This window comes from Sus scrofa, chromosome 15, assembly GCF_000003025.6.
Source record: "Sus scrofa isolate TJ Tabasco breed Duroc chromosome 15, Sscrofa11.1, whole genome shotgun sequence".
NCBI classification, from domain to species: domain Eukaryota; kingdom Metazoa; phylum Chordata; class Mammalia; order Artiodactyla; family Suidae; genus Sus; species Sus scrofa.
Genome location: NC_010457.5, coordinates 133,505,519 through 133,517,862, shown reverse-complemented (window position 1 = coordinate 133,517,862; position 12,344 = coordinate 133,505,519). Strand labels below are relative to the sequence as shown.

The 12,344-nt window shown below is 46.1% G+C and overlaps 1 protein-coding gene across 2 annotated transcripts in view; it reads right to left on the bottom strand.

Moving 5' to 3' along the window:
- Positions 1-12,344, bottom strand: part of INPP5D (inositol polyphosphate-5-phosphatase D) — a 125,581-nt gene that overhangs the window by 108,785 nt on the left and 4,452 nt on the right. For both annotated transcript variants that reach the window (XM_021075030.1, XM_021075031.1), the window contains exon 2: positions 1,545-1,608. In XM_021075030.1, the coding sequence (XP_020930689.1) occupies positions 1,545-1,608 (64 nt within the window). The remainder of the gene's footprint in view (positions 1-1,544; positions 1,609-12,344) is intronic.

Sequence of the window (12,344 nt, the reverse complement as noted above, 5' to 3'; positions counted from 1 at the left end):
TGTATCCACATGGAAGCTCTGCAGCACAGTCCCAGCCCCCCCGAGAAGGCAGCTTCATGAAACCCTGGGTTGGCTCAAGCACAGCCCTGAGGGTTTCCGTCTCTGTCCCAAGGGGCTAATAGAAGTGATTTATTTAATTTATTTATTTGTCTGTTTGTTTGTTTTTGTTTTGCTTCCTAGGGCCGCACACGTGGCATATGGAGATTCTCAGGCTAGGGGTCCAATCGGAGCTACAGCAGCCAGCCTATGTCACAGCCACAGCAACGCAGGATCCGAGCTTTGTCTGCAACCTACACCACAGTTCATGGCAATACCAGATCCTTAACCCACTGAGCAAGGCCAGAATTCAAACCCACAACCTCACATTTCCTAGTCGGATTCGTTTCTGCTGCACCATGACGGGAACTCCAGAAGTGATTTCTTTGATGCCCATAAGTTGTTTCCCAGAAACATTCTACTCAGCACAGCTTCACCCTTTTGACACATTTCCAGTGACTTGGCCCCAGGGACCTGCCTGTTGTCCTGCCCTTGAGTCCAGCTCTGTTTGTGCTATGCATCCTAGTTCTGCACAAAATGTATGTTCCCATCACGTCCCAGAATCAGCGATTATAGGCCGCCTCGCCCCTTCCAAGTCCACCTTCTTTCCAATTAAACAGCACAGACCCTGTCACTGCTCCTCCATGACATCCTGTCCCAACCCTCGTCTATCCTGGCTGCTCTGCTTGGCACTCCATCTATTGGTGCCTCTCACCAAGGGCCCAAGAACCCAGTGTGGCTTCCCTGCCCCCGCTGTGGACACTGAGAGCATCACCTCCTTTGTTCTGCCCACCCCACCAACCCCTCGGCTCTCTTGCCAGATAAAAATAGCTCCCCTGGCCTCCACATCACTCGGTTGTCATGCGCTGTGGTCACACAACACCCGTGGTGTTTGTCATGCAAGCCATATAAAGGGTAGTCTTCCCCAACTTTGTGTACCTAGACAGAATTTTTTCACCTAGAATGCAAGTTTTCCATGTTTGGAATTTATGTGGTGAAACCAGAAGCCATGAGCATGGGCCTTTGACAGGACGGATTTCCACCAACTGAAAGGCACTGTTTCGTGCTAATCCTTAGGGAAAGCTTCCAGCCCTTCAGAAACCGTGGCCCGTTCTCCTGCAAGGTCCCTTCCTCCTCTCCTTCCTGGGCCGCTCACTCTCACGCATGTGAACCCACTGAGGAAAATAATCCACAAGCCACAGTCACGTTTCCTTCACCTCTGAGCATCCTTCTTCTATTATTTCCCCTTCATGCCCATGGACAAGAACACACATAATGTCTGTTGTGCCTGCTCCAGCATGTCACAGGGCAGGTCACTTTGCAGGCTCACTGTCTGCTTGCAAAGCTGCCCCACCCAGGCTCTTCTAGGACAAAGATAGGCTCAGCCCAGTCCTCATGTTTAGGCTGCTTGGGGCACCTACTTTCTGCCCTTCTTCCTTTTTTTTACTCTTTCTCTGCCAATACTGGCTCCAGTTAGGGTCAAACTTCGAGGTTTATAAAGGACTTACCTGAACGGTGAATTTATCATCCTCATTGGGCAGAATCCTGTAAGTGTAAACACAATTCCGATACCTGAAAGAGACCAAAGACTTAATTAGAGCCTATGCGTTCCTTTCTCTGGACATCAAGCCACCCTGGACAGAAACACTGCTCGCCCCCTGTCCCTCCCCCTTGGCATTCAAGGAGCTTCAGGAAAAGGTGGGTAGAGTCTCTGGGACGTGATCCACATTGGCCCTTGACTGCTATGTGGTCTGGTCTAGAGGATTCCGCCATCTGGAAGGGCTTCTTCAACCTCTGAGCTGTCATGTTGGCCAAACGAACGGAGCTAAAGGAGGTGTTTAAGAAGAAAGGAGACTCCAGTGGGCTGAGCAAGGTGGGCACATGCGGGATACATGCCAGGCACAGCCACAGAGAGGGGCCATGCTGGCCAGGGCCAGGCTTGCTCAGCCTCGGGTGGAGCTCCCCCACCCACCGGGGCTGCCTCTCTTGGGAACTTTGCCCCACAGGTTTATTCTCGCAAAGGTCAGTTGCCATCCCTTCAGAGACCCGGATTGTCCCCAGCAGCTGGTGAGTGAGCCTTAGGGTTGCTTCTAACATGGAAGTGCTAGGGATCCTGGATTCTCTTCTCTTTCTAGAAGCTCTGTCTTCTTCTGGTCCAGAGGTCCCCAAGGTGAGAAGGAAGAAGAACTACTTCTTACTTCCCTAAAACCTTTGAGAGGATGGGGGCGTTGTCTCGCAGGAGCACCTTGGGAGGGGGAGCCATCAGTTGGTGGTCCAGCTGGGTGACCCAGCCCACAACAAGCCTGGTGGCAGCAGGTGGCCCTGGGGGTCCCTTGGCTCTGCTGCTGAGCCCACAGGCATGAGGAGTTTGGGGCAAGGACACTAGGGTCTTACATTCTTGGTTGAAACAACTGGTCTGTTCTCTCACCCATCATCATCTCCCCAACCCCATTTCTTCTACTTGGGGTTCTCATGGACCTTGACCTTGTCCACCCCTGCTGGACCCCTAGGTGGGGGCCGCACTCCAGCTCACAGATGCTCATGCTATTTCTATCATCCCATGGTTGGGTACAAATTTTTCACTCATTTAGCCCCTCCCGTGTGCCTGGCATTACACTAAACATATATTTATTATTTAACTAGACTTTTAAATCATACACTAGTTTTAAAAATTGAAGACCACATAGAAAGATATAAAATGAACAGTAAACGTCTCCTTCCCCTAGTCCTCCGAGTCCCTTAGATGTCCTATGTCTTTTTTGTAAATCATTCCAGAAATGTTTAAACATAAAAACTTAGACATATACCTCTTTTAATTTAATTTAATTTTATTTTCTGGATCCACGGCATGCGGAAGCTCCCAGGCAAGGGGTCAAACCCACGCCATAGCAGCAACCTGAGCTACAGGAGTGACAACTCCGGATCCTTAACCTGCTAGGCTACCAGGGAACTCCAACCTGCATATCTTTCACACGCAACTAAAATCATATTATATACCTTGTTCTGAAACTTGCTTATTTTCACCAAAGAAATATTAGCAATCGACCCACCCGAGTCTCGTTTCACCATGCAGTGGTGCCCCCATTTATTTGACTAGACCGTGATGAGGGACAGGTCATTACTTTTGGCTTTTTACTCTTATGCATGATGCTACAGTGAACATCTCTGTTGTCTCTTGTGCACATTGGTGAGTCCAGAGTTTTCATTCCCCATCAGTAAAAAGGAGAGGATGAAAACGCAGTATCTACCTGTTACACAGGGTAAGCGTTTAGGCAAGAGCATGCAGCACGTGAAACACGACACGTGCTGATGTTTGTTAGTGACTGTGAATACATCCCTAGAAGGAGAACAGCTGGGCTGCAGGATGCAGGCATTTTATATTCTGATCAAGACTAACAATTGCCTTCCAGTGAAGTTGTGTCACATTTTGTCTCCTGCTCAGCGGATATGAAAGTGTCTGTGTCCCCACACCCTGCCAACCAGGTGTTATCAGACATTTTCATCTTTTGCAAATCTGAGAGGTGAAAGAACAATGATTGCTTGCTTTAATTTGCCTTCCTTATGAGAAAGGTTGAACGTGTTCTCATATGTCTCTCTGTTTGTATTTCTTTTTCTGTGAAGTCTTTTTCATGTCTTTAGCTCACTTTTTTGTTGTTTCATCTTTGACTTATTTAGTCATAAGACTTTGGTATAGGCTACAATATATTTCAGAGTTATTTTTAACAGTGTTAATTGATTCCCCTCCCCCCGTTTTAGCCGTGGAGAAGTTTTATCATTGTATGTGGTCAATTTTTATATGGCTTCTGAATCAATGAATGTTTAAAAAGTTTTGGAAGAAATGTTTTGGGTGATTTCACTTCCACACGTCTCTTCCTTTCTCATAGGAAAGTTTCTTTTCCTCTCTTCCTCTCATCCCTCTAAATTCCTATCTTTCTGCTCCTGGTCTTGTGTTTAGAGCCTGAACGGACACCACAGTTGGCTTAGCTCAGAGATGGCCAGGATGAATCCCCGGTCAGGTACCACCTCACCTCCCTGAGATGCCCTGGGAAACAGGGGACCATCCCAGACCCCAGCCTAACTTCCCCGTGCCCATCCCCTTCAGCCTCCACCCTCTGCAGAGCCAGCCAGGCACACACCCAGGATAGCTGGGAGTCTGCTCTGCTCTTATCTTTCACTTCTGTTCTCGTGACACTTCCTCTGTAGATATGCAAATAAGGCCGGCTGAGAACGGTCTCTTATTTGGCTGAGGACAGCTAATTTGTGGAGGAGGTTGAACAGGCCGCAAACATTGGCTTGTAAACAGAAAGAAAGAAGGGACACAGAGTCACCCAGAGGGGTACAGAGAGACAGCCTGCAGAACAAGAAGGCCCTTTAGTTCATCAAGGGTGGCAGACAAGGCTTTATGATTTTTTCAAAGATGATCTAGAAATGCTGAAACAAAGAAACCGCTCCATAGCACACAAGCAGATCAGAAGTCCAAACCTAGTGCAATAGGAAGCGAGGACTCTTTCTCTTTAGATCGTAGCATCTCAGCATCTCCAATGTGGGTGGTAGGCACCGCGTCCCTGGGGCTGAATCAGTAGATCTTCAAGGGGAAGCAAGGAGAATCACCATCACCCCCCACCCACAACCCCTAGGAGAGCACTTGGTCCAAACTGCGTGCCACGGGGTGCTGGGGGGTTCTGCAGGGAGGTGGAGAGGGGCGCTCACCCGCAGCTTCCCTTCACCCTGGCCCTACATGCATAAACATGTACACACACATACATGTGCATACACAGACACATAGCATATGCAAATACACATACGCTAACACAGACACATATGCGCCCAGATAATCCTACATGTGAGAGATTCAAAGTGAAGATTCTACAACTAAATCACCTTTGCCATTGACTGCACTGGAACATAATCCAGACAAGGTGCTCCCTGGGTCTCATCCAGCCCCTTCCCACCTCTTCGTGGTGACGTTTAGGAGTTGACAGCAGTCCCCAGCTGTTCTTCCTTCCAGTGACTGGGTCACATCTCAAGGGCCACTGTGTTAGCAATATTCCCATAGGAGACCCAGGCCGGGAGATGGCTGGCCCATCCCATGGCCCCAGGTCCTAGGAGGGTGACTCCATCCTCAAATGCAGTCGGACTTACAGCAAATTTCCCATGTGACGCCCAGCGGCCTTTGGGTGACTGCAGGCGCCTACGCTGTTCTAAGCATGAGGATGCTTCCCTTGGGAAGGAAACTTTCAGATCATGGTTTGGGAAATGTTACTCCCAAGTTAAGAGGATTTGGGTAGAAACCTACTCCAATTTCTAAAAAAAAAAAAAAAAAAAAAAATCAATCATCCAATTTTCCCTGACAGTTCTTTGTTGGAAAAGAAAAATCACCAGACCCCTAAAAACATCACCACTCAAAAGAAGGGTACTGTTTTCCTAAGCCCTCAAAGGTGATATCGCCACATCACGTAGAATCACCACAAAAAGGAAAAAAGAAAACAAACAAACAAAAACAACACCTTCTGGAGAAGTCAGGTTTGTGAACTCCGTAAGATGGAAGAGACAATCGCATCTCTGAAACTGGAAAAATCAGTTGTGAAAATTGAGCAACATGAGGTAAGAAAAACTGATCAGAAGTGAAAAACCTAGAGTTCTACAGTCAGCATGAAACACCCGAAGAGCAGCAGTAAATAGTAGCTTATGTTCTAGAGAACTTTTAACGTGGAAGAAGATAAACCCAAGAGAGTCGGTAGAGAAGGAGAGGGAAGATGAGAAATACAGAAGATATATCCCTGTCCTCAAATACATATATACAGGAGGGGTTCCCGAATGCATGGGTAGTTTCTTATATATAAGTAAAAAGCACAACAGGGAAATAAATCTAAAAGCATACGACTTGAAGTGCAGGAAATTAAACGGACAACTCTCTGACAAAGAGAGGAACAAAAAGAAAAAAACTGCAAGTGAGCTGGACATTCTTCTTTCATCCTCCCCTCCAACCCCCAAAAGACCCATCCCTATCCTTCATCTTCCCTGTGTCCAGGAGTCCAACCTGTGGACTGTGTGGGCTGCTTACCCAAGGTTTAGCTAATGGCTAAACCTCTCACTGGCCGAGTGAGAGGATGGAGAGAGAGAGCTGTCTGTTGCCCTGACCTCACCCCACTTGCTGCCAATCAGCAGTGGCTGAATTCTTCCAAGGGAGGCCACAGCTCAAGTCAGGTGGCCCTGACTCTTCAGAACCAGCAGTGGGAAAGGCTTCCCATGGTCGCTGGCCCCAGGCTGCCTCACCATCCCTATGTCTGGCACCTCTTTGGATTATTATTTCTTGCTGGGATCCTGGTCAACACAACTAGGAAGCAAAACCAGTAATGAGAAAAGAAATAGAGCAACAGCAATAAAAGAGAAACCTTAAAATTATAGAAAATCATGCCTAATTGTATGCTAGCAAGTTTGGAAATATCAACAAGTGGACAGTTTACTGAAACATATATATGTATAAAACTCATCAAAATTAACATGAGAGGAGAAAGAAAATAAGAATAAATCAATACCAAAGAAGACACTGAAATCGCTATTAACGAATTATCTCTAAAAATGGTTCTGAGGAAAAGCACCTTTGCCGATTTTTCAAAATAGTTTAAAAAACCGGATACTCATGATGCTTCATTAATGTCTCCAGGATATTTTATAAAACTTAACATGACTCTTAAGCCATAACATGACCAAAATCATAGAAATCAATCTTACTTATGAACATGAATGCATAAGTTCTAAATAAAATTCAGTGTACAATAGTTATCATAATCAAGAATAGTTCGTTTTTAATCATGCAAAATGGTTCATATTAGGAAATCTATACAATTAAACTGTTTAGCAGTAAATGAAAAAAGGGAAATGGCATACTCATCTCAATAGATATTAAAAAGGCATTTGATAAAATTCAATACTCAGTTCCTTAAAACTCTTTGTAAAACTAGAAAAAGCGCCTTCTTTGACCTGACAAAGAACAACTAACTTTTATCAAGTACTAACTATATGCCGGATACTATATTAAGTCTTCTAAGGCAGTATCAAATATGATTCTCACAGTATTTCTGTCTGGGGTAAATATTTTCTCTTTCCGATATCATCCACTGTAATATTTTAGAAATATCAGCCAATGCAATAAGTTATGAAACCTGAATGAGAGTTATAAGTATTTGGATAGTAGACCACAAAATGTTTATAATTTACATATGATGTGATGGTTTAGCAAGAAAATCCAAGAGAAGCAAATGAAAACAATTTTAAATAATGTGGAGTAGGAGTTCAGTGGGTTAAGGACCTGGCATTGTCACTGCAGCAGCCCAGGTCACTGCTTTGGCACAGGTTCAATCCCTGGCCTAGGAACTTCCATATGATGTGGGTGCATCCAGAAAGAAAAAAAAATAATGAGGAGTAAAATGACAGAATAAAAGTTGAATTTACACAATCTACGACTTCTGTATGTTATCAGTTACCCCCAAAGGGTAACAGTAGAAGAAAAGGTATTCATAATAGTAACAAAATTATAAAATAATCAGAAGTAATCACAATAAGACATATGCAAGATCTATGGGGAAAATTACTAAACTGAAAATAATAGATAGCTAAATTTGTTTTTAAGACTGAATAGTACCAACATGTCCATTTTCACAAGTTGTATCATGGATTTCATGCAATTCCAATAATATTTTTTCCAACTGGACAAAATTATTATTTGGTTCACGTGGAAGAATACTTAAAAAGAATAGATATGCAAATCCTAAAATAAAATAGTTTATAAAATTGTGGAAATGCATTTGGTATGAAATCAGAGTGAAAAAAGTAGACATACATGGACCAGGGTAAAAAGGCAAGAAAAAGATATATAACTTAATCTAGGGTAAGAGAAGAATCACAAAGGAAAAGGAATAAATTGTTCAGCTAGAGGTTTTGTGAAAGATGGTTATTTGGAAAAAAGGCACACAGAACTTTGTCTGACATCATTCCTTAAATTCAGAGACATTAAAGGGTTCAATGTAAAACAGCAACAGAACAAAACCAAAAAAAACCTGTCTCTCTCCATCTGCTTTTGCCAAACATTGTGCCAACATGGGACATGCACTTTTCATTTAATCCAGCCAACAACATTGCTACCTGGCTATTCCTAGGAAATCAAGGCCCCATAGAGATGGACAAACTGCCAGAGCTTAGAAAGGCAGAGTCACGCCTATCCCAAGTGTATTAGCTCCAAAGGTCCTGCCTCTCACAGGAAGAAACAGAAAAGATTTCTGTGCGCAGAAGGACACATGACATGGGAAAGCAAAGGGAAAAACTCATTCTCACTAAAGAACAAGATTGCTAGGTTTTACACACATTTATAGTCTCTGAACATGAAGAAAAGTCAAAAAGTTTAAAGGCAAACCAGTGTGAAAAGACTTGCAACAGATGGGGTTTGAGGAATTCATACACACAGACAGCAGAAAAACTACAGCATCAAAAGAAAAACAAAGAGAATGGAACAGACCAATTACGAAAGAGAAGTGATGAAAGTCAACAAACCACACACGTTTACCATGACGGCAATCACGAAATACAAACCAAGAGGCACAGAAACTGACCACCTTTCATCTTGCAACTTAATCATGTTTTTTCAAATGGAACTATTCTGTGTGGGGAAACTGGAGTACGGCGGGCACTCTGGTGCTGCTTACCAGAGCATAACTCGGGACAACATTTCTGGAAAGCAGCTTGTCATTTTGCATCAAGAGCCTCAAAAACACAGTCCTTTGATCCAGTAATTCCACTTCTGAGAATCTATCACCAGCAATGTCACCTCTCTGCGCAAAGACCTTCATCACTGTCATCTTTATGACGACAAAACACTGTTAGTCACTTCAATATCTGACAATAGAAGAATCTTTCCATAAATCATGGCACATCATGTCATAGAATTTGTGCCTCCTTTAAATACGGTATTTAGGAAGAAATGTCAACTAAATGGGAAAATGCTCATCTTGCTAGAGAACACAGACTAAAATTATATGGTACTAAGTATAATATATGATGGAGATTTTGTATATATATATATATAGAGAGAGAAGAATATGAATGAGAAAATACACCAACAAATTAACAGTATTTATGTTAGCTCTCATCTCAGTGATTGGGTGATTATTTTCTTTACACTTTGTACTCTTTCTATATTTTACTGAATACTATATATATATTTTTTTGCTTTATTTTAGAGCCATACCCGCAGCATATGGAAGTTCCCAAGCTAGGGGTTGAATCGGAGCTGCAGCTGCCGGCCTACACTGCAACCATAGCAACACCAGATCCAAGCTGCATCTGGGACCTATACCCCCGCTCATGGCAATGCTGGATCCTTAACCTACTGAGCGAGGCCAGGAACTGAACCCACATCCTCATGGATACTAGTCGGGTTCTTAACCCCTGAGCCACAACGGGAACTCCTGAATTACTATATTTTTAAAAGTGATTTGAAAGAAGATGCCCTGTTTATAGAAGGTCTATTTCTACCATCTACTGGTGCCTGGGATGGCCTCTGGAGGGCAGGTTTCTGGTTGGCAAGGGAGAGGGCAGGCCTCTCTGGTATTACTTATAGTAAGTAATGGAACCCAAATGGGTTGGGTCCTGGTACTTGAAAGTGCAATGTTTTTGGTTTTTTGTTTGTTTGCTTTTGTCTTTTTAGGGCTGCACCCACACCATATGGACGTTCCCAAGGCGAGGGGTCGAATTGGAGCTGTAGCTGCTGGTCTACACCACAGCCATAGCAACGCGGGATCCAAGCCGTGTATGATCTCAGCTTACGGCAACGCCTGTTCATTGAACCCACTGAGCAAGGCCAGGGATTGAACCTGCGTCCTCACGGATGCTAGTCAGGTTCATTACTGCAGACACAACAGGAACTCCCTCAATGTTTTTCTAATTAATGGGACAGAGTGAGTGTGAAATGAGCAGGGGAGAGAGGAGAGGCCTGGTCCTCAGAGCTGGAGGCTTGTCCTGCCCACGGCCCAGGGCCTGGCCTGCTGGGCTGTCACCCCCCATCCCTGCCTCATCCGCGGGCTGAGCTCCTCTAGCTTCCTCGGTGCCTCAGGACTTCAGTTCCCTCAGTACCTCCCTCCTGCGCCACAATTAACCACTCTCAAGATGGCCTCCCCTCCTCCTCCCCGGCTCATTCGGTGGTTCTTCCTGGCCTCTGTGCCCCGGACCTCTCTCTCCCCACCGAGGCCTCCCTGGCCCCGCCGGCAGCCAGCGGCCACTCGTGCGTCACTCGAGCCCTCTTCCTGCCTCATCTCTCTGAGCACTTCCTCTGAGGAGGCCCCTGCATGACAGCTCAGTGTCTCCCGGAGGCTCCCACAGCCTCCAGGAAGTTCCAGAAGTGACACTCAGGCCCCGCTCCCCGGCCCTCCTGCTGTGGAAGGTTCTGGCGGATGGGCCCTAGGCCCTCTGCTGCTGCTTCTGCCACCTTTCGACGTGCTTCGTAGCTCATGAGCAGGAATGGCGGGGTTCAGGGGGGGTTGTGTGCCGGCCTTGGGTTACTCACATTGCCTAGATTCTCCCATTTTATCTTCTCAGTAATCCAGTGACGACAGAAAGACCAATCACCCAATTTTTTCAATCGGCAAAAGATACGAATAGCCATTTCTCCAAAGATCTATCTACACAATGGCCAACGAGCCCACGAAAAGACATGCAGCATCACAAACCAGGAGGGACATGCAGGTCGAAGTCACAGGAAGACGCCACTCCACACCCATTTAGGAGGGTTGGTATCAAAAAGATAATAACAAGGGTTGGGGAGGATGTGGAAAAAATCAGAACTCTCACACATCGCTGATGCGACTGCGAAACAGCCCAGCTGCTGTGGAAGGTGGACGGCCCTTCGAAAAGTTAAACATGGAATTACCATGTGACCCAGCGGTTCCACCCAAGACAGTTGCCAGCACATTGTCCACGAAAACCCCGTTCATGAATATTCAGAGCAGCACATGATGGAACAGTAGCCAAAAAGTAGAAGCCGCTCTACTTTTGGCTGGACAAAAATAGGGTATATTCATAAGATGGGCTGTTATTTCGCCATCAAAAAGGCATGATTCACACAACGTCCATGAACCTTGACAGCGAGATGCCAAGGGAAAAAAGCCAACTACGGAAGGCCCCATGCTCTATGATGCCACTGACGTGAAACACCCAGAATAAGCAAAGGCTCAGAGACAGAAAGTGGCTTAGCGGTTGTCAAGGGCTGGGGGGAAGGGGAGTAGGAAGCGACTACTAATGCGTTCAGGGTTGGGGGGTTGGGGGGCGAGGGCATGAAAATGTCCTGGACGTCGATGATTGGTGATGGGTGGACAGACCACCCCTGGATTGTACTGTACACGGGGCGATTTGAGAGGCTGTGGATTAGACGGCAATAAAAAAAAAATGAACCTAATGAGTGTGGGTATCAGCAGGGAGGATGCTGGCTGGGCAGAGGGCAGTTAGCACCTCGCGGATGCTAGAACTCACACCAGGCCCAGCCAACCACAGAGGGCTTGCCCCCGAGGACGGCGTCACGTGCATGACTGGGAGCGGGAAGCACAGAACTCGCCTCACTCCATCGCTGGGGAAGAGGAAGGCCTGTGAGAAGCACCCTTCGCGCTCCTAGAGATGGGACCTCTCCACAGAGAAACGCCAGTGTCTGCACAGGTGATCTTAGGCTGCCAGGGAGAGGCAAGCTTGCAAAACACATGAAAACCAGAGCCTATTTTGGTTCTGGAAAGACGGCCCCAGAGGGCTGGACCAGGGCCCGGAACTCCTGGGAGCACTTGACTTAGCCTCCATTTTTCTGACTCACTCCACATAGAAGGTACTAGAACCCATTACCTCTCCAGGCTCATTGCTCCCTCCTAGGCATTGACATGGAAGGAACATTCAGAACAGCTGTGCTGGGACAAACGCTTATGTAAACCAGATGTCAGGAGCTGAGACTTCCAGAACCGACTGCTGTCTGTGCCAGCATTTCCCCCACTTTCTGTCAATAGCCATTAAGAAAAACGGTGTTTTTCTTTGCATTTGCACACAAGCCATTCGTGAGCAGTGTAAAATGTACTGGGATTGGACAAAGGAGGGCTGTGTCACACCCACTCACACCACAGTAAATGGCTTTATAGCCTCTGGGACATTTCAGCCCCTCCCAGGTCCCTTCTCTGTGGCTCCATCACCAAGGGTCTCCCCTCCGGGCCTTCCCTGACCCCCCACACACCCAGGCTGGCCGGCTTCTCTCTCTTTCTCCCTCCTAAGAACGGCACATTCAA